Source organism: Lontra canadensis, unplaced genomic scaffold (genome assembly GCF_010015895.1).
Source record: "Lontra canadensis isolate GAN:19392208 unplaced genomic scaffold, GSC_riverotter_1.0 scaffold13, whole genome shotgun sequence".
NCBI lineage: Eukaryota > Metazoa > Chordata > Mammalia > Carnivora > Mustelidae > Lontra > Lontra canadensis.
Window position 1 is genome coordinate 14,107,119 of NW_022631007.1, and position 23,647 is coordinate 14,130,765.

Genomic DNA, 23,647 nt, shown 5'->3' on the forward strand with positions numbered 1-23,647 from the left:
CAGCTTATGTCCCACTACCTTCACGGGCATAGTTCCTGCTGTGTGGGAGACCTGGAGCGAGGCTGCTTCTCTCTCCTTCCGTGCCATGCATCAAGCTCCTCGATAGCTCCCTGGGACTTGGAGCTTGTTCTTCTGATTCGTTTAGTTCCCAAACTAGAATTCCCACCTTCGGAGAGTCTGATCTCTCTTGCATTCAAGAGCAGCTGCTGAATCTGCTTTCTTGATCTGGTTCATGGAAGATTCTGGAAGCTGAGTTCATTGAAGACACTGGAAATTTTTAGTTTGAAAGAGAAGCCTGGGAACCTGGAGACTTGTCTGCCAGTATTTGAGAAGCAGACATAAGAAGGGCCCAGCAGTTAGCACCGATGAGGGAAACTCCTAGGGAAAGGGATTTTGCCTCAAAAGTAGGCAGTCACTTCTCAGAAGCCCTCACACTGTGAAACAGGCTGCCTTCTTATGTGGAAAGTTCCTGTGACTAGAGGTGTCCAAGCCCAGGCGAGTCTGGGAATGTTGGAAGGGGTGCTGTGTTTGTTGTCTGGGGGCTTAGAGTGGATGGTCTTAAAGCCTCCTCCCAGTTTTAAGGTCAGGAGTTCCCTTCAGACTGTAGGATTTTGATGATTTTGTATCTGGTGTTCTCTCAGAAAGTGGTTCCTCCCAAACTCCAAGGGAGATTTGTTTGTATTTTCTTGGTCCTCTTGCCCGGCCCTCACCTGGCCCCCAGTGTGGCTCCCACTTTGTTCTACTGGTTCATCTGGGTTGGGGTAAGAGTTCTGCCTGCCAGCCAGAAGTAGTCTGCTTCCCCCACCTCCTCTGGTTTAGACTGGTTCTGGTGCCCAGTGTGTCTCTGGTAGCACTCTGGCCCTCGTCCCTCATCGGGGGCATTTGTTTGGATAGTTCTTCTGCAGAGTGTCCCCTCCAGGCCTTGCTGAGAAAGCTGGGCAATTGGGAAGAGAGGCTGCGGAGCCCCAGAGTCTCTGCTAAGAGCCCTTCTCCATCGCCTTCTGCGTCACGCTCCAGAGGTACCGCCTGTCTATACGCCGGGCTGACCTGGGGCCACGGCACCGGAAAGGTGACCAGCTCCCTTGACTGTGGTCTGGGACTCGGTGGCCACACACTCACCTTCTCCTTTCAGCCGTGCGGCCCGCTGCCTGGATGAGTCTGTGCTCCTTGTACACTCACTGTGGCCGTCTGCGGGTCTTGCTGCAGGTGGAGAGCACACACTGGTAGGACCTGGTTCCAATCCCGTGCTGTGGTCCCCGGCTTGTTTCTGCCCCACTGCAGCTGACGGCCTTGCCCACCCCCTTCTCCTGACATAGCCAGACACATGCACATACAGACACGCAGAGCCACTCAGGAGGGTGTTTGTCTTTTTGTAGACCCGTTCAAGTTTGAAGACTTTGCCTATCCCTTCTTAAACTAAGATCTGGAGTTTATGGCACAGGAGTGAACGTAAGGGGGCGCCGGGGTGGCCTAGTGGGTGAGCGTCCAACTCTGGGTGCCAGCTCAGGTCATGATCTCAGGGTCATGAGATCAAGCCCCGTGTTGGCCTCTGTGCTCAGCATGGAGTCTGCTTGAGAATCTCTCTGTCCCTCTGACCCTTCCCACCACACCTCCCCTCTCAAAATGAACAAATAAATCCTTTTTTTTTTTTTCCCCCGAAGGGGGGAATCACATGCAACAGAACCTGAAAGCCTTATGCAGATAGCCACATGTTGTACACCCACATCGGCACCATGACTCATGTGTGGACATGAGTAGACTGCTGCGTGTCTCCAGGACCGCTTGGTTTGGGACCTCAGGGAGGGGCAGGCGGACAGGCGTGTGCGGGACATTGGGGTGTGTTTGTAAGTCCCCTGGTGTCGGGGCACTGGGCTCGTCCCGTGCAGGTTCCCAAGCGCTTGGCTCTGTTTCCCTGCTGCCCTCCCCACCTGCAGTCGTCCTCTCAGACCTCCTGTTGGCGGGCCCCACTAGGATCTTCCCCAGCCAGCTGCCTCCCTCTCAGACCCGGGGAGGGACTGGTCACATTTCATGGTCCCGGGACCTGTGCTTTGCAGAGCAGTCCTGGAGCCAGCACGGCTGGTGACAGGTTGTCCTGCATGGCCGTGGGCGCTGCTGGAGACGGGGCTGGCGGGCTGTGTCACTGCAGTCCGAGCAGGTGGGCTGTGAGCTCACCCGTTGCCCTCCCTGCCAGGGATTCTTGGAGCGGGGACTGTCAGGCTGGATACTGTGCTTTTGGGACTGTTCCTGAACACTTATGGACATGAAGTGGTACTTACAGTGTTTTGGTTTTTTGTTAAAGTAGGGTTGACGTACAGTGTTGTTAGTTTCAGGCTTACAACATAGGGGTTGGAGAAGTCTCTACCTTAGTCAGAACTCGCCACGATGAGTGTAGTTACCATGTGACCGTGTGACATCGTCACACTATTACTGACTGTGTTCCCTGTGCTGTACTTTTCATCCCTGTGACTTATACCTGGAAGTTTGTACCTCTTAATCCTTTTCCCTCCATCCATCCCACTACCTCTGTCCCCTCTGGCCACCGCCAGTTCTCTATGCTTGTGAGTCTGTTTTTGTTTTGTGTTTGTTTTTTAAAGATTTTATTTGAGAGAGAGCACGAACAAACAAGTGTGTTCCCATGGGTGGCGAGGAGCAGAGGGAGAGGGAGAGAGAAAATTGCGACATGGAGCCCAACACGGGACTCCATCTCACAACCCTGAGATCATGACCTGAACCAAAATCAAGAGTCAGGCACTCAACTGACTGAGCCACCCAGGCACCCCTGTCTGTTTTGTTTTGTTTTAGATTCCACACCTAAGTGAAGTCATATGGTATTTGTCTTTTATGATTTGTTTAATATAACCGTTCCAGGGTCCATCCATATTGAAGCAGATAGCAGTATCTCATTCTTTTTTTATGGTTGAGTAATATTCCAGTGTGTGTGTGTGTGTGTGTGAGAGAGAGCAAGAGAGAGAGAATACAGACATGTGTGGACTTGGGTTGCACCCATGTCTTGGCTATTGTAAATAACCGTGACATAAACAGAGGGGTGTGTGTGTCCTTTTGAATTAGCGTTTTCATTTTCTTTGGGGAAACACCCAGTAGTGGAATTACCGGATCATATGGCATTTCTATTTTTAATTTTTTGAGAACCTGCATATTGTTTCCACAGTGGCTGCCCCAACGTCCATCCCCACCACCAGGGTGTGAAGGCTGCTTTTCCCCATGTGCTTGCCAACACGTGTTGTTTCTGGTGGTGTTGATTCTAGCCATTCTGACAGGTGTGAGATGATACCTCGCTGTGGCTTTGACTTGCATTTCTCTGATGAGTGATGGGGAGCATTTTTCCACGTGTCGGTGGCCATTTCTGTATGTCTTCTTTGGGGAAATATTTATTCAGGTCCTCTGCCCATTTTTAAGCAGGTTATTTGTTTTTCTGGTGTCGAGTTGTGTAAGTTCTTTGTATGTTCTGTACACTCAGCCCTTACTGGATATGTCGTTTGCAAATACCTTCTTCCTTTCAGGAGGTTGCCTTTTAGTTTTGTTGATGGTTTCCTTCCCCGTGCGAAGCTTTTTATGTTGGTGTAATCCCAGTAGTTTATTTTTGCTTTTGTTTTCTTTGCCTGAGGAGACCCAGCCATAAATACCTTGCTAAGGTCACTGTCAAGAGATTATTGCCTGTGTTGTCTTTTAAGGTTCTTAGGGTTTCAGGTCTCACATTTAGGTCTTTCATCCATTTTGAGTTTATTTTTGCATGTGGTGTAAGAAAGTGGTCCGGTTTCATTCTTTTGCGCGTAGCTGCCCAGTTTTCCCAGCACCATTTACTGGAGAGAGACTGTCTTTTCTCCGCCGTATAATCATGTCTTTGTGTCGTATGGTAATTGACCATATAGGATTGGGTTTATTTCTGGGCTCTCTGTTCTGTCCCACTGGTCTTTGTGTCTGCTTTTGCGCCAGTACATACCGTTTCGATGACTGCAGCTTTGTAGCACACCTTGGACTTGAGGATTGTGGTACTTAAGGTTTCCTCCTCCTTTCTCAGGATGGCTTAGGCTATTTGGAATGTTTGCTGTTGTTAAATTTTAGGGTTATTGTTCTATTTCTGTGAAAAATACCGTTGGCATTTTGATAGGATTGCATTCAATCTGTAGATTGCTTTGGTAGTATGGATGTTTTAAAAATACTGATTCTTCCAATCCATGAGCATGGAATATCTTTCTGCTTATTGTTTCGTCTTCAGTTTCTTTCATCAATGTCATAAATTTCAGAATACAGGTCTTTCATCTCCTTGGTGAATTTTTTTTTAGGTATTTTATTTGCTATACAGTGTTTTTAAAAATGCTGCTCCTGCTTGTTTCCCTTGGACTACTTTTATGTGATGGTGGATGTATCTCGTGCTCCATGTGTTTGAGGAGTATGATGACATCGTCAATGTGTGGGTGACAGGAGACCCCTCGGTTTCCTTCCTCAGTGGCTTTCCGGCAGTATTGACACGCGACATGCATCCCTTCTCCCCGTCACTGATGGGCCCCAAGGTGCTTCTGTTATCTCCTCCTGGGTGAGGAGGTGTCTTGCTCCCCTACCCACACCTGGAGCCAGTGCCGTGGCTTCACTTTTCCTGCTCAGGGGACTTCAGTGCCCGTGTCTGAAACAAACAGCCTGGAAAGTTAAAGCTGGAAGGAACCTTGACCCTCCCACTTCCCAACCTTAATCCCTACACTTTTGAAGGAAAAAGCAGTACCTGGCTTTTTAAAGACCCTTTTCAGGTGGGCTCCTGGGCTGCAGACAGGTGCGGGAGGGGGCCTGTCCCACATGCCCTCCCCTCCCTCCCTCTCAGCCTCAGGCTTGTTTTGTTCCAGAGGCAGAACCCAAATCGGAACATTTGATAGTACTCTCTTGGGACGTTTTAGGCGCAGGCTTAGTGGAAAATAAAAGTGATAACCAAGAAGCAAAGTGTGGTGTATTCTTAGCTGCTGACTGAGGCCCTTCCCTTCAGTCCAGTAGTGAGATTGGGTCTGAGAAGTCCAAACCGATGGTTTTATTTTGAGAGTTCTAAATTCAGCCATGTAAACACTTCTGAGTCTGAGCCCGAGGGTTTGGCTTGGATTCGAGGCTGCTATTTTAAATATGCCAGAAGCCTTCTTGGAAATCACTTGCTGCTGGTTTTCCTCTGATTAGGCTGTGAGCTTGGGATCTCAGGGGGCTCAGATTCGAGAGTTAGAGCCCTGGGGTTCTAACTTCCAATAAACAAATTAGAAGATCCCCCCCACCGCAGATCCCACTGCCCGGAGCAGGCAGGGTCCAAGTGAGTGTTCCCCTTTCTGAGAGGGCCAGGCTGTGGGCTGCTCTGCTGCACCACCCCCTCCGACCCCCCAGGGAAGGGCCAGGGTCTCGGCAGATGGGTATGGCTGCTGCTAATCCAAGGAGGAGAGAGGTACGCCTTTTCAAAGGCCAGCGCTGGCCCATGACTGACTCCCAAGGCAGGAATTTCTACCCATTTCCATTACAGTAAACAAGAGTAAATTAAACACATCTTGAAAATCTGATTACAACCTCAAATTAAAGATCATCATTCGAGATGTGTCAGCATTCTGTTGAGACATGGAAGAGCCTGTGGCTGGCTTTGGTTCCCCTTCTTCTCCTCCGTCCCCCCACCATAGAGCAACATTGGGTCTAAAATGGTCAGATCACCACGGTCAGTTGTGGGCAGGTGCTACACGGTAGATGCCAGGGGAAGACTCAGGAACAGTTACCGTTGCTTTGGGATCCCCAGTGCAGAGTCCCCTTCCTCCCCCTTCTCTGTGTGGCCTCCATGGGGCCTCTTCCCTACCCTGCCCCCCATTCACCCATGGGGATGAAGCAATCACCAGGCTTAGGGACAGTGGCTGATGACCTCCAGGAGGCTCGAGGCAAGGCGGGGATGCAAAAATAAATTTCCCACTACAAACAAACGCACATCGTCTTAGGAAGCTTCTCAGAGACTTGCATGCCATCATGATACCTAGTTGTATGAGAGACCAAATTACCAAAAACCATAAAGCTGTATTCAGAGGCTGTAAATCCATTAAATAGGATGAGTTCAGACACCAGATTTGCATATTGGCTTTGATTTTGTATATCCATCCAAGGGGCTTTGTCTTCTAGGCCAGAAACTGAGGGGCCTCCTTGGCAGGAAGCAGCCCCTGCATGGCCAGTGACCATCATAGGTAGGTGTAGACACGCGCAGCTAGATCCCCCTCACCCCCACTACTGTGCCTCTAACCTCTCCCCGTGTCAGAGCTTAGTGTCTACCTTCCCTCTACTCCATCAGCTGGGCCTTCTCTCTTATCTGGTCCCTCAGTGCACCCCGCCCAGGCCCCTGCGGTTCTGGGAGAGTTGATCTTCTCCTACCCCTTCCCTTCCCCAGCCCCCCACGCTCTCCCCCTTCACTCTTCTCCTGTCTGCTTTCCTCCTTCCATACCTCCACCCACTGGGTCCACAGGAGCATGGGCCTTCCAGCCTGCCTGCTATGGCCAGGTCTCGCACATCAGCCAGAATGTGTGGCTTATGTCATCTTCTGACTTTAAAGCCATCAGGTGACTTCCACTGCCACCGTGGTACAATCTAATCTCTCTACGCCAACCGTGTAATATCAATCTGCTCTTCATCCTGTTCCCCTTCATCACCCGCCTCACTGCCCTCCTGAGTGTGCCCAGCCCTTCGGAGAAGCCTTTATGACCAGCCCGCCCCCACCCAGCCTCTCCCACGTACCCTTTCCCAAGGTCTCTTGTATTCCTGCCTGGCATCCTCATGGTCTGTCCTCCCAGACTTCTTTGTGGCCTTGTTGGTCATCTACTCTGGACTGATGCTCCCCAAGGGTGGCATCAGCTTAGAGCTGGTCTTGGGTACCTCCCTAATTCTTGTCATGGGGCCTGCCTGCAGGAACACCGGGTGAATGAATGAGTCAGGAAGGGCATAGTGCATGTCGTGGGCAGCTACATCAGGAAGCCGGCAGGGTGCTGTGATCCGGGGAGGTGCCGTTAACTGTCAGACTCATCTCCTCCCTTCGTGGTGTGAGGACCTTCCTGGTGGGAGCTCTGTGTACCATCTGCAGCGTTCTGCATGGGATACAGCCCTTGTGGGAGGTCAGCTGCTCTGGAAACTGGCTTGGGAAGGAGAGCGGTATGCAGGATGTTTCCTGAGTCCCGCTCTTGGGAGGACGGTGGCGTTGGGCTGCAATGCAGCTATCAGAGGGGTTCTGACACTGTGAGGAAGTGGGCAGGGTGGGACACTGGAGCTGGGACAGTTCTCAGAGTTGTCCCTAGTTAGGGACCATGCATTTATACCCATGACCAATCTGGGTGCTCTTCATGGGTCACGTCCTAGGGCTCCACCACTCTCTTCACTCCTGGACAGTTCCTGGAGGGGTCTCAGGTTGGAGTGGCCAGCCTCCAGTACTCCATGGACAGCCAGGTGCTTGGGGGGATGGAAGGACAGGGCGGCGCCCATATAGTCATGAGAAGATACTGCTGAGCACTCCTTAAAATCCCATTAGAAGTAGTACTTGCTTTCCTCCCAAGCTGAGAATCAATTGTAGTTAGCTTTTTTTTGTGTGTGTGTTTTTTTAAATATTTTATTTATTAGAGAGTGAGCAAGTGAGAGAGAGAGGGAGAGAGAACATGAGCAGGAGGAGGGGCAGAGGGAGAAGCAGAGTCCCTACTGAGCAGGGAGCTCAGTGCAGGGCTTGACCCCAGAACCCTGAGATCTTGACCCAAGCCGAAGGCAGATGCTTAACCTACTGAGCCACCCAGGCGTCCCTTAATTGGGTTTTTTACTTACACATATAAGATTGTCTATTTACAAGGAATATTCTTGGTTCCTTTCCAGTAAGAGCAGGTCCTGTGAGTTCCTCCCTAGCAGGTGGTAATTAATGGCTTTTCCTTTTGGAAAGCATGAGAGTTTGGATGTCCACTTATTTTGCAAAAACATATCGAACCTTTCATCAAAGGTGGAAGAGATCAGATCGCTGTCTGATATTGGAGTGTAGGTAACTGTCTGTTTAGCTTTAAGGTCACTAGTGTAAAGAATAAGGAATACAAAGATTAGGCAGCCCAGTTCTGTGCACCTGCTTGGATCCTGGTGTGATTAGACAGCAGACACATCTCAGACTTGGGACACATTACTAGAATTTGTCGGCACCAGGAAGCGTGGGGCCTCCTTCCTTGTTCTCAGTTTCACCTGCATGATGTGGACCTTTTGACTTCATAACCAGGTAAGAATCTCTGACATTCATAGTCTGAGGACTAAGAATCACAGAAACAACGGGGACCTTCTCCTTATGTTCCCTTCTTAATTATGCTCTGTGATGCCTAGACACTCAGGCTGACCTTTGAAGCCTCCCTGGTTTGCCTCCTTGATCAGCAAGAGGGTTGACGTCTGACACTGTAGTTCTTGGAGGCATACAAAGGAGGTTCTCGGGAGAAGGTATTTCTGCCTTTTCTTACTACAGAATTAATATGTGCCCTCGGTGAGAGTGAAAACAGGATCCAAATCATTGAGAGAGATTACGCCTGTCTCCCTCGCCCCTGCCCCTCAGAGAGACCCCTGCTGTAAGGTCTCTGGCTAGAACTCCAGCGAGCCTTCCTTGGGGCTGTTTGCCTGCTGTTGAGCTCGTTAAGGACCTGGTGATCGTCCATGGGCTCAGGTGATGTGTTCTGCAGCCCAGTTTTTATGCTCGGTGTGTTCTACTTAATCTGTAGTGGGACTTCTCCATGCACAGCCAGGCTGGGTCCAGGGTGTAGTGGTTTGTTGGGGTGAAGCCATTAGAGCAATGACCGGGGAGCCATGCGGGGCACCAGGTCAGGTGTGCTGGGGGCACCGTGCTGGGGGAAGGAGGTAAGAGGTGGGCCGTGACTCGAGCAGGTGGCCCCAGGCGAGCGCCTGTGTGCACAGGATTGTATGAGCGCCGAGCCTGGGGACTAAGCCAAAAAGCAGGGTAGCGACTGTCCTTCCCAGGGGACTTCCTGAGTGGAGTGAGGTGGACGCTCGTAGACGCCACACGGCATCGTCAGCCCGAGATGCCAGTGATGCCCGTGACTGTCACCAGCCCCTCTGTGTGGACTTTGTGCTCTTGTCGCTTTCTGCTGAGAACTGAGGGGGGTTGAGAAGGAGTGTGCCCTGGGGCCCAGGATGGGCAGTGCAGTGGTGAGCACTCCCGTGACAATGAGGAGGGAGTTGGCACACTTGTTTTGTTTTCCAGTTTGTAATTCTGGCCCATGACCTGTACTGACCCCAATCGTCAGTGACTGAGGGGGACCTAGGAGTCCCATGGGGTCGTGGACTGCTCGGTGGGCATTGAGCATGACGAGGGAGGTAACCCTCGGGCTTCCATGTTCCGTGGCTGCCAGCGTGGTCCTGAATGCGAGGCCGGGACCAAGCTGGCGGAGAGGAATGGTGGACCCATGCTTGCTGCTGGCGCAGCCCACGTGCTGCTGGGACCCTAATTCCATTGGCAGGCATCACGAGCTGACGTGTAGCACAGCCACAGACCGGGTCGTGGCATTGGGACCTCGCTCTGCATTCCCTGTACTTGGGCTGCAGATGGATTCCCTGTTGGGGGAGGAATCAGTCAGGCGAACTCTCCAGATGAGCCCCGTCCCCACCCCACAAAGTGATACTTCCTTTTTTTTTTCCTTAGTTTGTTTTGACTTGGTTTTATCAAAATTAAGTCGAGGGTTATTTTAGCCAAAGGACTGGGGGTCTGTGAAGCCTCCCTGGGGTTCAGTGAGGGCCTGTGTCTGTGAGAGCAGCTGGGGAGAGCCCCGAGCATGCACGGCTGTGTGCCTGCATGGATGGCTGTTCCTGGAAGAGAAGACTCCAGGGTGCGACAGCCGGAGGGGCCCCTGGCAGTGGGATTGAGGCCCAAAGAACCGAAATGACTTGCTGAAATTGCCCAGCTCTGGGGTGCAGAGCATCCCCGCAGCTCAGCCGTCCCTCTAGCTCCACTCTGGGAGTTCACCCCCATGGAGCTGCCACAGAAGCGGGCCAACCTGTGGGACTCCTCGCAGCCCCAGAGGGAGTGACGTGTCTCTGCGGGCAGTGGTGACAGACAGGGCGGCCTCTCTGCACCTTTCTCCCTGCTGTGGGGCAGCAGGACCCCGGCCCCCTGCTCTGCTGCCGGCAGTCCCCTGGCCGGTAAAGTCTGATGGGTCCTCCTCTCTTATCTTCTGGGTTCATTGTCCTCTGTCATCAAGCTGTCCCTTGTCATAAATATCATGTGCACCATGAATTTTAAAAATGTTACTGTGTACAATTCTTTACCGAATTCAGACCACTTGGCGTAAGAATTCTGCATACGAGTTAACAGTCTTGGGGCCTGTCCTCGTGTTTCCTCAGCGTTTGATTTAACCAGGGGCAGCTTTGCTTATTTCAGCTTTGTCTTAACTTCCACGGACCATGGGTGTTGCCGCCCTCCAGCACCTAAGCCGTGCGTGGAGAGTCCCTTGTCATACTTGGGTCCACAGAAACCTCCGTAAGACGAACAGCTGTGAACCATCTCAGAAAAACGGCTGTGAATGTAACCTACCAATTCTGTTTTATCTCGTAATTTCTGACTCCTACCATTTCATAAAATGTCCTTATTTCAGGGCGCCTGGGTGGCTCAGGGGGTTAAGCCTCTGCCTTCGGCTCGGGTCGTGATCCCAGGATCCTGGGATCGAGTCCCGCATTGGGCTCTCTGCTCAGCAGGGAGCCTGCTTCCCCCTCTCTCTCTGCCTGCCTCTCTGCCTGCTTGTCATCTCTGTCTGTCAAATAAATAAAATCTTTAAAAGAGAATATTAAAAAAAAAAGTCCTTATTTCAACATCTTCCTTTTCAAGGACCCTGCAGGTTCATTTTAGGTGTTAAAATGTTTTAAAGAATCCTTAAAAGATCTTTTCATAGTTTTAAGTCTCATGAAATCTGAGGTCCTGACTGGTCTGAGGGACGAGGTTCTGCTGCTGCTTAGAAGTGCCAGTTGCCCCTGCACGAGACTGCGTGTCCTTGGCCGCGGCTGGCATGTTTGCCGGGGCCCCGGGGGGTCCCTGGGGTCCCTCTGTCAGGGATGCTTCCTGCCGCAGCCCGCTGCACAGGGTTTATTCTTTCTAAACTCTTCATCACACCAGCCACACACTTCAAGTTCTTGTTATCCTTCCATATAACAGAAGCTGTTCCCTGAGGCCCAGCCAGCCACCAGTCCTGAAGGCCCATTTGGAGCCTCCCCGTGCTGAGACCCTGGGGCGGCCATGGCCATAGAGAGGAGTTGGAGGGAGGCCTGTGCCTAAGGCTGGTCTGGGGGCTGTGCGGCAGGTGTTGGCAGCCTGGATCCCTGTGGGCATCCGACAGGCTCTGACCCCTGGTTCACGTGGGAACGAAACAAGGAAAAAAGTCTGGTTCGGCAAGGTGTCCCAGAGAGCCCCGCATTCAAACTGGAGGTCTCCTAGGCCTGTGGTTTTACCGCCTGGGAGGGGGACAGGCGGAGTCCAGTGGGTTGGGGCCCAGGGCAAGCAAGACCAGGAGACCTCCTGCAGACTTGGGCAGAGTCTCTGGTTTGGGGTTGTCTCGGTGTAGAAAGCCTGAAATGGAAGAGAAGGTTTGGCGTGGCAGCAGCTGGTATAGCTGGGGAGATTGAGGCTGACTTTTCATGACAGTTTGGCTTGCTGCCTGATAGATACTGGAAGTTGGAGGTATTTTTTTTTCCTGAAAGTTTTGTGACCCTTTTGAATTCCCACTGGTTAAAGAGGATCCCCAAATACTTAGTTGAGTCTCTCCTTTTTAAAACCCCTGGAGTATTTCCTGGCCAGAATTTCCTCTTTACAGCTGTGAAATAGGCTCTGGAAGGTGGACAGCCATGTCCTGATTGCGTTCTGCTACCGCAGGGATTGGTGTAATTCAGAGCCCAGCTTTGGAAGCAGTTTCTGTTTTCTGGATGGTGCCTTAACCACCTGCAAGGAACACCCTTCCTTCTCCACAGACGGGGGAACAGACAAGGCCTTGTGAGGCCTGCTCGTCCTGCAAACATCTCACTCCCAGTGATGCTGTTTAAACTTGCCCTGACGCTATCGGGGTTGGGGAGTTAGAGCCGGATGTGAGACCCTGGTGAAGTCAGCAAACCCAGGGTGTGATGTTTTTCCAGAAAAGGCAAGGGAGCAGCCATAGGTATTTCCGGGGCCTGCGCGCGGGTGGTTCTTCCGGGGACGTCCGTGTTGAGAGGCTTGGGGGCCCGTTTCTGCATGTGTGGCATTCTTGTGTTCTGTGTCTCAGGTTAACAGGGGACCCAGTGCTGTCCCAGAAAGACACCTGCTCTTGTTCACAAATAAACCATGGGAGGCGGCCAGAGCAGGGAAACGGGTGTCCTTCGGAAGGAAACGCAGGTCTTCAAAGGTCTGGAGCCACACCAAGAAGCCCTTTCTAGCTGGTTCTCCTGCTGTCCTTGATGCTCTAGGTGGCCATCTCTTTCCCTGTTAGAAGAAGGAAAGTAGACTTCTTTCTCTGCTTTCTCATCCCCAGATCCCCACAGCCTCTCCTTTTCTGACCGTCGGACACAGTGTTCTAAGCTGTTGTTCCCACTCCTGCCACGGCACTGGTGTTCTCGGGGTTTGGGAACCAGGTGCACAGCAGCCACTCAGGAACATCATTGAGGACAGTGTAGGGAAGGGAGCCATCATCCTCTGGAAAGTGAGAACCTTGCAGATTCCCCAGAGTTCATCTGGGCAGGCAGCATTTTGCCTTGGGGGCTCCTTAGGGGAGAGAGGAAAGGGTCCAACTCACTCCGAGCAGCGCAGCAAAGGGTTCTGGGTCCTGTCGGGGCCCCTTGGGGGAGATGCTGGGGGTTGCAATGCTGGCGTGAGTCTGGTGGTGGGATTGGGGCATCTTGGGGGCCCTGCTTGTCATCTCGCATTGGGAGGAGCTTAGGAATGGGGACGGTGGCGGGGGTTCGGGGGGACTGTCTTGTGTGCGGGTCTTTGAGGCCACTGAGAAGCAACGTGGACTTCCAGGGACCCCTGACATGAGTCTGGTATCCCGGCGGCTTATGCTTTATTCCATTTATTATTGAGATCCAAAGATTTCCTAGTGAGAAACGAAGTCTCACGGTGGCAGGTGGTGCCCCTGAGCTTAAGTCCTCCTTTTGTGATTCATCAATGTATTAACCATTTTGCAGTAGGCCTCTCTCCTGCTGCGTTGAAATGGATTTCCTTATTTTATTAAGGATGTGCATTTCCTTTTTCAGCACAAAAATGAGGCTTCAGTAGGAGCCATGGTGCCTGTTTCCTGTGGGTGCGCTTGCTTTTCCCCATTGCTTATGTTTTGGGATTATGTGTGCATGCTCCTTCACTTTTCTCTTGCTAAAAGGAATAGTTGTTTTGTTTTTTTAATAAAATCCTTGTGAAATTTAAGGTTTTTAAATAAGCATCTCAGTCCCTGAGATAATGCATTGTTTTAAAATTTTCACCTGCAATTTTAGGTTCCTTTTTTTTTTAACCCTTGTATATAATTTCACGAGTTTTGCTTAGAACCTATATTTGTGGCCACTGGAGCCAAATGGGATCTCAGAGGGGAGGAGAGACTGTAAAGTCGCTCTAATTGTGGCCACATGCTGTGCTTCTGGTTGGCAATTAGGAAGAAGAAATCAGAGTCCATGGCTCTGCTGGGGATTGAGCCCACCAGCCAAAGGATGGGGGTTTAATGTAGTGAGAGATGAGCGAGTGAGATGCGGCTGTCTAATGAGATCGCTGGTGAGCCTCTGGCTGCAGGCTCTGCGCCCCAAGGAAGGGCTCGGGGCCAGGAGAGGAACTGGAGCCTCTGTGGAAGCTGGGCTGGCCTCCCTGGTCCTTGGGTAGCCAGAATCTGGGGAGGTGGGGATCCGGGAGGTGGGGCCTTGTTGCCGTTCTAGTCCCCTGGAAGATTGGTTTAAGCTTATTAGTTCTCTTGCTTTGTTCCTTTGATTAGGGGTATTTTCAGGATTTTAGAATTCTGCAGCGTTCCTGCTCTATATTAGTAATCACTCCACGTGGATATGATTTTTGCCTTTGCATTCTCATGTGCTGTAGGTTGAACCATAGGAAACTGTCATCTTTCAGCCACCTTTGACCTACAAAACATCAGTTACACCTGGTGAACGTAATATAAACTGAGATTGAAACCAACTGACGATACTTTTAGCTGGTTTTACTCACTTGAGCCTTATGGGTTTCTTTGCCCTAGGAGAACTGGGGTGTGGTTGCTTGCCCAGTGCTTTTTTAGCCACATGTCACTTCGGGCTCCCTGTGGCTCACTGTCCCTTGTGGGCCCAGGGCAGGTAGCATGTGTCTACCCCAGAGAGGGGACATCCGAATGTTCTTCATCACACCTCCAAAGGCAGCTGGGTGGGTCCTGCTGCAGGTAGTCTGGCCGGTCGCCAGGCACAGACTCCATCACGGCTACAGGTCCTTGTGGAATCTGTGGGAGGGAAATACTTCCATTTTACCCGTGAGGACACTGAGGGTCAGACTCACAAAGTCACCCAAGGTTGAGGCCACCACCAGCCAGGACTCTGAGGCTCTGGCACTGAGTTCCTCACGACTTGGGTTGTGTCCCTGTCTTGGCTCTTGTAAATAACGCCACAGTAACCATAGGGGCGCATGTGTCCTTTTGAATTAGTGTTTTCATTTTCTTTGGGAAATAACCCGTAGTGGAATTACTGGATCCTACAGTATTTTTATTTTTGATTTTTCGAGGAACCTTCGTACTGTTTTCCACAGTAGCTGCATCAGTGCACATTCCCAGCAACAGTGCATGAACGGTTCCCCTTTCTCCACATCCTCACCAACTTGTATTTCTTGTCAAGAGCCTGGATTTCTTACTAGGATTAGTCTGGGCTCAGGGGTCTGAGACAAAGTGTGGTGGGGAGTAGACTTGGAGGAACACAGAAAGGAAAGAGGGAGGGATTTAGAATCTGCTGGTGTGGATGTGACATTTGCTTGATGCTCCCAGGAGCAGGGAAAACCCAGCCACCAACTGCTGTGGTGTTTACCAAGCACAGGGGTTGTACATGCTCTGGAGACCATCTTCAGGGACACGTGCTCGGTCACAAAACATGAGTGCAGCTCTCTCCTCTGTTTTCTCTGTGTGCTCCATTCGGTATTATGTATGGACTTATTTCTGCTCATTAAACAGACTATGCTGAAGTCACATGTACTCTGGGCAATTTTCTTTCTTTCTTTTTTTTTTTTTTTTTAATTACTGAAATTATTTGTCTCCAAACCAAATTAGTTGTGATGGGAAAATTGCACTGTTTGCCTGGATAGCAAAGAAATTTAATTGCATTTTATAAAGAAGACATGTGCTTGTACTCATAATTTTTGTGCTCCTGGGAAGTCTTTCCCACTGGTGTTTGGGCTGAGAGGATATCGAGTCAATGGCAGGGGTGAGGGGGTAAGAGGACAGGAGAAGACAAAATATATCCCTTTTTAACTTTAGCTTCCCCCACCGGATATGCTAATAAGATTATCCTTAATTATTTTAACTGAGATTTACTGTTATGCCAGTGGATTCGAGTGTTTATTCTTAGAGAGTGCTTATTTTCAGCAGGAAGGAAGTCACTCTCCAGCTCAATGCTTTTCTTTCTTTCTTTCTTTTTTTTTTTTTTTAAAGATTTATTTATTTATTTATTTGGCAGACAGAAATCACAAGGAGGCAGAGAGGCAGGCAGAGAGAGGGGGAAGCCGGCTTCCTGCTGAGCAGAGAGCCCAATGCGATGCGGGGCTCCATCCAGGGTCCTGGGATCATGACCTGAGCCGAAGGCAGAGGCTTTAACCCACTGAGCCACACAGATGCCCCTTGATGCTTTTCTTTCCTTTTTTTTTTTTTTTTTTAAGATTTTATTTATTTATTTGACAGAGAGAGAAGAGATCACAAGTAGGCAGAGAGGCAGACAGAGAGAGAGGGGAAAACAGGCTCCCCGCTGAGCAGAGAGCCCGATGCGGGGCTTGATCCCAGGACCCTGAGATCATGACCAGAGCCGAAAGCAGAGGCTTTAACCCACTGAGCCACCCAGGTGCCCCCCCTTGATGCTTTTCTGATGTCAAAGTATACCTGGTTGGTGCAGGCCGGGCAGAAAGGGGACATAATGAAGAGGTCTTTTCATTGGTCGATCTTACCCCTGGCATTCCGGGTTATTGCTGGAACCAAGAGGTTAATCCTCATGCCCTGCATTTAAATTAACTCGGAGGTTAATGTTGAAGGATAAGGTGTAATTTTCAGCTAGTTTGCAAAATTCTGTCAGTTTCAAGACTTGAATTTCTGCCTTTAATATATCCAGAGCGTGCACGAGTCGTGCTGGAATGATAGAGAATACAAGGGCATGAAGGCAGAAACAGGTTTTCTGACGTCCGTGTGTTTGCTGGGCCTGTCTTCATGTGTGTTCCCACCACTGGGAGGTAGATGACCGGTGTACCCCCGCCTACCCGTCTGTGTCCCGTCATGCCTCCACTTCTGCTCTTTGGCACATGGAGGGGTGGGGGGTTGCCAAAGGGGAACATTTCTGGCTTACAGGCTGGAGCGTGTTTTGTGTGTGTCGTGTAATGAGGGCCTTAAATTTCCTGGGTACACTTGTGGTTCACACAGGAATATTTTTGAGGGCAAATCTAGAGCCAAGTTCCTCAATTAGTGTTAGTAGCAAGCGGAGAATGAAGGGAATTAGGAGTCACAACGAATTTCAAGAATATCCAGGCAAGGGAAACAATACTGTTCTTCTTAGAGTAAAAATTAAATTAAATTGGATAGCCTCGCTTTTGTTTTCTTCTTGTTTCTTCCTGTACTCCCAGGCCCCGACCTTAGGTCCGTCCTCCTACCTGTCAGCATTAGTAGGTGTTTGCATTCCTTGGGGTCCAGAGTCTTGTCTCAGTGTGTGGCCGGAGGTGGCCCTGGAAGGGAGGGTTCTGGAAAAACAGCCTCCCTGTCCCTTTGCTTTTCTCTAGTGCTTTTCTTAGAAAAGCAGCTTGTACTCTGGGGAGAGGAGCTTTTCTCTGAGATTGAGTTTTCTGTAGCAGTGCCTCCTCTAAAAGAACAAGGACGGACTTTGGGATGCCTGGGGCAAGGGGTGTGGGCAACCACTGAGGATGCTCTCCTGAGACCCACTGAGGGTCTTTGTGCATCCGCTGGAGAGGGTCTGTCCATCTGTGTGTTTCAGCCCCAAGTGGGGTGCGTGCTGTTGTGCTGTAATCGGGCTGCGGTCAGGCCATCGAGGCAGGCTGCTCTTGGGACCAGGAGAGCGGGGCAGCTACAAATGAGGGCTCCTTTCTCTGCCATGTGAATGGAGCCCCTTGTTTACATTTCGATGTTATCTGAGCTGGAGTTGGACTCAGCCTTCAGGTCAGTAGACCTGGCGGGCCAGCCCAGTACCTCAGGAGGAAGAAGCTACATGGACGCGGGTCCTGGGGCACCGCTGGCCTCTCTGCGCTTTCCTTAAAGGAGGGGGGCCTCTCTGGAGGAAGGGGAGGTAGGGGACTTTGAACTCAGTGTCTGTGTGATCCCCACGTTCCACCACACCAGCAGTGTGGGCTCAGAGCTGGAGAGTCCGGAGTCTAGTCGCCCTCAGAAGGACGAGCAGGAGTTTAGGGGTACCGAGGAGGGCTGACCACAGTGCCACGGGCACCACTCCCCATGAGGGTGCCAGGAGGATTGCAGGCAACCAGGCAGTGCCAGGACCAGCATTTTCCATGCTCCAGCCCCGAAGCCACTGTCCGTGGACACGCTGAACATTCAGTGACCTCTATACTCAGGAGTGCGGGAGACCCAGATGGGAATGAACCTCGGTAGTAGTATCCATATGCACAAGTCTCAAGCCGCCTCCCTCATTCTTGGGAAAACAGTCTGGCCACAGACCCCCTTTCTTTTATTTTATTGCCTAAAGAGACTGTTAAAACTGATGACAGTTGATTGGGAAAAAATACAGGTTTGGGACGCCTTGGGGGCTCTGTGGGTTAAGCTCTGCCTTTGGCTCAGGTCATGATCCCCTGCTCAGCGGGGAGCCTGCTTCTCACTCTGCCTCTGCCTGCTGCTCCCCTGCTTGTGCTCGCATGCTCTCTCTCTCTCTGACAAATGAGTAAATAAAATCTTTAAAAAAAATACAGGCAAGCCAAAACCCAAAATTCCTGGTGGAAGCGACGCAGTGTCTGACTTCCCCGGGTCACTGGGGTCACCCTGCAGATCATATAAGGCCACGTTCCTATTTTTTCCCCAAGAGAGCCGTTGGTGACAGAAAATAAGTGTTTTGGCGACTTAATTCGCAATGCCATTCACTAGGAAGGATGTTTGTTACCATTGCCCCATTCCTACCGGGGCTCAGGCTCCCTGCTGACAGCGTCCCTGTTTACTGTTTACATGTAACATCATATCTGTGGCAAAGCAGGGGCTGCTGGGCTTACTGAAGAGCGGGTGCTCCCGACAGCCCCCAGCCTGCTGGCTTCAGTGGGGGGCAAAAGCTACTCTTGGTCTTTGCTTCTACTCTTGGTCTTTCTTCCTGCGTTCCTGCCGACGCCCCTCTGCCCACCAGCTCCACCCACCAGCCAGACCCTCGGCTCCCCAGAGCACAGACTGTTTGACGTTCAGCACCAGTCCCTTCTGCAGCCAAGGTTTCGAGGTGACCAGACATGTCCGCATCAGCTGTGCCTCTGCCCTGGCTGCTAACGGCCTTCTGTCTTCTCCCAAACCCCTGACCCATCCTAAGCAGCAGAGTCCTCTGTGCTGGGCACCTCCCATGCCCCTCTACAGGGCCCAGGAGCTCATTTCTGCATCCCCGTGGATCGTGCTCACCTTGCTTCCTTCAGACATGTTTCTCATCCTTCCATGGGATGGCCCCAGTGGAACTGCACGGTCATGCCCTTTGCTTCCATTCCTGACCCTGTGATCTAGAACATCATGTATTTCTTTGTAAATGATGGGCATTCCTTGACTTTTGTGAATCACTTCACTTCTTCTTGACGTAACGCGGCGTGATGAAATTTCTGAATTTGTGGGAAAGAGATAGCAAGGGAATCCCATTTGGAATGAGAGGTGTTGGCCCTGGGCTGGTTGTGGTGGGAGCAGGTGGCCACGTCTTTGTGAGCTCGGCTCTGTCTTCCTAAGTGCCTAGTACTTGTTGTACTAGTGTTGTACTAGTGTTGTGGGGTCTCCCTGATGAGAAGGGGTGAGCGGGAGGTGTGGGGAATTGGGTTGTGGGGTTATCTGAATTGGGTGGGCCCACCTGACCCACACATATGAGGTGAGGGGCAGAGACGGCCGTCCGGTAAAGGTGGGCATCACGAGCCTGCTGGCTGGGATGGGCCTGGGCTCTGCAGAGCACCTCAAGGTGGCTGGGTGCCCCCTCCCCCATCTTTCTGGCAGGTCTTCCCGTCCTGACCGCATCTTCAATGTATCATGTGTGTGTGAGCATCAGAGTTCCACTAAGTCTCCTGAACCATAAGTGGCTGTTGTGTGGGGAATATTGGGATTTTCAAAACTCATTCCCTCTGCGACTCTGTTGGTGGATTTTCAGACGAGACGCTCTTAGTGACAAACTGAGAAACCAGAAGTTGACTGACAGCTACGGGGTCAGTTCCCGGGAAGCCAGGGGCCTCCTTGATCGTCCTGCCTGCGAATGTGCAGGATCACGAGGGTCCTAGCTCACCCCCTGGACAACGCGGGCTGGTGGGGCTCAGGCGGGGATGTCTGAGGTGGGGACAAGTGGAGTTCCCGAGGTCCCTTGGTGTTGCTGGACGGAGTGTATATCCTGGTTTAGGAGACAGACCCAGACTTGGGATAGGAATGGGGTAGGAGGAACATGTTGGGCGGGGGGGCGTCTCCACCATCCTTGGTGTTTTCCTGGTCTGGGAAGTGGCACTCTGGGGCATTCTGACTGCACTGAAGTGAGCTGTGGTGTCTGACTTTGCTTTACGACCTGTTTTACAGATGCCTTTGTGAATAGCCAGGAATGGACGTTAAGTCGATCTGTGCCGGAGCTCAAAGTGGTGAGTGGTCCTTTTGGCCTCTGGTTGTGGTTCCTGCCCTGCAGGAGGTGGGCCTCTGTAAGGGGTGGGAGGTGGCCTGCGCACACCCAGGCCTGCATTCGAGAGGGCCCGGCTATCCCTGGGGCTTTGACGTGGGTGTGTCCCTGGGAAGGACCAGGTGTAGCTGACAGTTTGGGACCGGAGCCCTGAGTATGCCCAGGATGGCCTCGCCAGCCAGCCCACCAGCATGGCCCTGTTCATGCCAGGCAGGGTCCATCCGCCATTTTCTCTCTCGTGTCTGTGGGCTTGTGTGAGAGACAGAGTCACACATACACGCACAGATGTGTCTGGCTTTATCCTTTGCCAAGATGCTATGGAAGGTTTCTGTGATGAGCTGTCAAGCTTTGGAATTCATCATTTAAAAAATGTGACTGGTCTCTTAGCATGTTACATAGTAATAACATAAAAGATTTCGTTTTTATTAAAAAGTTTAAATACTCTTCCAGTGAGATTATTTAAAGCTTCAAGTTGCCTTATATAAAAAATGACTTGGGTCTATTGCAACCACACCCTTGAGCACATCTCCACTGCCTGTCCGCTGGCTTAGGGTGGAAGGAAGGGACCAGTATGACTTTTAAGTAAACGTGTTCTTTGTCATGATGTCAGTGGCATTTGGGAGAAATGTGTATGTGTGTATTTATATGTATATGTATGTACACACATTTACGTGTGTGTATTTATGTGTGCATATGTGTGTGATGTATGTGCTTATATGTATATGTGTGCTATGCATATATGTGTGCGTGTATATATTTATATGCAAAATGTATATTTGATGTGTGTGTTTACATGTATATGTGTGTATGTGTATATGCATATTTATGGTGTGTACATATGTGTGCCTACACGTGTGTGCATTTATATGCATAAGTAGGTGTGTATTTGTTTGTGTGCTTACATATATACATGTATATATGCACATGCATGTGTGTATATTTATGGTGTGTATATTTATGTCTGTAGGTGTGCTTGTATATGGTGTGTGTATGTGGTGCATACGTATATATATTTATGTGTGTATATGTGTATACTTCTGTGGTGTGTATACATGTGTGTATACTTGTGTGTGGTATGCATACATGTGTGTACACATGTGTTTACACGTGTGTATCGATGTGTGGCATCTGTACACGTGTGTGCACACTTTGTGGCGTGTGTGCATTGTGTTTATACATGTGTGTACATGTGCAGTGCATATGTGTGGCGTGTGTGCATTGTGTTTATACATGTGTGTACATTGTGTGCATATTTGTATGTATACTTGTGTATGGCGTGTGTGTGTATTTTGGCGCGCCCTGACCGTAGGACGCAGGCAGACAGGCCACCCTTGTTTCCTTCTGCCAGTGACTTGCACACAAGCCTGCTCAGTTCTCCCCAGCCCCCCGCCTATCTCTGTGCGTACACAGCCTTTCCCCTGCATGAGCCCCTTCTCCCGAGGTTCGTGTTGCTGTTAGCCTCTCTGGCCTTTCTGCCAGTAGCCCTCCCTGCCCCCACCCCCAGCTGCAGCCTCTGGTGTTTTGTGGGTGACCCGGCGTAGGGGCCAGACTTCAGGTTTCTCACCTCTGAGAAGAGGAGGTGGAGCCACAAGGAACATCCAGCTTTGAAGAGAATATATGTGACTTCGGTCACCAGAAAAAACATGTTTTTAAACCTAAGAAATAAAGGATGACGTGGGAAGAGACTCTGGGATCTGCAGGTGTGGTCATCAGGCCCTCCTGTCCTGTCTGATGTGCCCATCCCACTGCCCTCACCGCATGTCTTGTCGGGGCCTCCTTCCTGTTTCTCCTCGCCCTTCCTGCCAGAACCCTGACCTTTCTCTGCCAGAACCCTGACCTTTCCCTGCAGCATTGCTGGAGGCTCCGTTCCTCATGGGAGATATGGGGTCTTCTGGTCCTGTGGCCCTGCCCGAAGCCGGGGTTCTGCACGACTGGCCTCGAGACAGCCACTTCTTTCCTTCGTGTTTTGTGCTGTCCTGGCACAGGATTGATTCTGTCAGGTGGGCACCTTCAGGAAACGCCTGTTGAGAAGGGATAATGAAGATGTGGTCCATGCACACAATGAAATATTACTCAGCCATCAGAAGGGATGAATACCCAGCTTTTGCATCAACATGGATGGCCTGGAGGAGATTATGCTGAGTGAAATAAGTCAAGCAGAGGAAGCCAGTTATCCTATGGTTTCACTTACTTGTGCAGCGTAAGAAATATCATGAAGGACATTGGGAGAAGGAAGGGAAAAAGGAAGAGGGAGAAATTGGAGGGGGAGATGAAGCATAAGAGACTCTCAACTCCGGGAAACAAACTTGAGGGTTTCAGAGGGGAGGGTGATGGGTATTAAGGAGAGCATGGATTGCATGGAGCACTGGGTGTTATATGCAGACAATGAATCACGGAACACTACATCAAAAACTAATTACGTACTGTATGGTGTCATAATTAAAAAAAAAAAGGAAACGCCTGTTGAATGAATGCTACAGAGTTGGCAACACTGTTACTAGGAGCTTTGCGGGAAGATTTACTGGTTGCAGATACTGCCTCAAACTCAAACCGCTGAGGCGCCTTTCTGCCCTGCAGTCAGAGCAGAACAGCGGGCGCGGCGTTGTGATGAGGCCGTGGACCACGGCCACTGTGCACGGCGGGTTGTGATTGTGTCACAGGAGCACCTCACTTCCGCTGCCGGTGAGCCACGTCCTGCTGTTACCCCCGTTTTCAGGAGGAGGAAGTACCCTCAGCGTCCTGGGAACTCCCCCGCAAGCCGCAGTCAGCGAGCGGCAGAGCTGGGACTTGAACCTGTGCCTGGTGTTCCTGCGTCAGCACTGCTGCCGGAGCTTCCTGCGCCCGGGGAGCCTCCTCTGTCTCGCCGCCCAGGCCGCCAGCTGTTGGCCCCACGCGGCCGCCAAGCGCTTGAAGGGCGGCCAGTGCAGCCGAGGAGCTGAGTATGAAACTTTCGTTTAAGTTTAATGAACTGAATTTGAACGAGCCGCAAGAGGCCAGGGGTTCCCCTTCTGACGGTATTCCAGTCTGTGACAGTTGAGTATCCAACCCTGTGATTCGGACCCAAGCTTGGTAGTTTGTCAGGGGCTCCGCCACCAGCCACATGTGCAGACCAGCCGTGACTGAGGGTGCTCACTACTGAATACTGGTCTTCTGCGGGTATTTCAGAAGCGTGTCATTTCCTGGAGGAATGCTCAGAGGGGTGGGAGGTGAGTCCATGAAAAGGTGGCGTGGATTTGTGTTCCCCACACGTAACGGTCTTGAGATTTGCACACGTGCTGAAGGGTCTGCCACGTCCCATGGATGCAGAAACGTGGTTCCGCATTTGTGCGGAGGAAGCTGTTTGTTGTGGCCCCGACCTGCGTGTGGATGGATGGACCCCCACCGACTGCGGAAGGGCGGGCGGCTCTTCCTCCCTGCCTGCCCCAGCAGGTCCCCCTTCGGCGCCGAGGACTTCTCAGCTTCTGCAGAAAGTGCTCCTTTGTTCCCAGACAGCCTGTGAGCTGCCATTGTTTGACACCCCACCCCCGAGACAGGTGGCCCCTTAGGTCAGCGCCTTCGGAATCCCTGACTCTGTCGCAAATGCAATGGGCGCATGACATAATCACAAGCCTCA

The 23,647-nt window shown here is 51.2% G+C and overlaps 1 protein-coding gene across 8 annotated transcripts in view; it reads left to right on the forward strand.

Annotated features, from left to right (window-relative positions):
• AGAP1 (ArfGAP with GTPase domain, ankyrin repeat and PH domain 1) overlaps window positions 1-23,647 on the forward strand; it is a 505,060-nt gene that overhangs the window by 149,793 nt on the left and 331,620 nt on the right. For all 8 annotated transcript variants that reach the window (XM_032857552.1, XM_032857553.1, XM_032857555.1 and 5 more), the window contains exon 2: window positions 19,941-19,999. In XM_032857552.1, coding sequence (XP_032713443.1) covers window positions 19,941-19,999 — 59 coding nt within the window. The remainder of the gene's footprint in view (window positions 1-19,940; window positions 20,000-23,647) is intronic.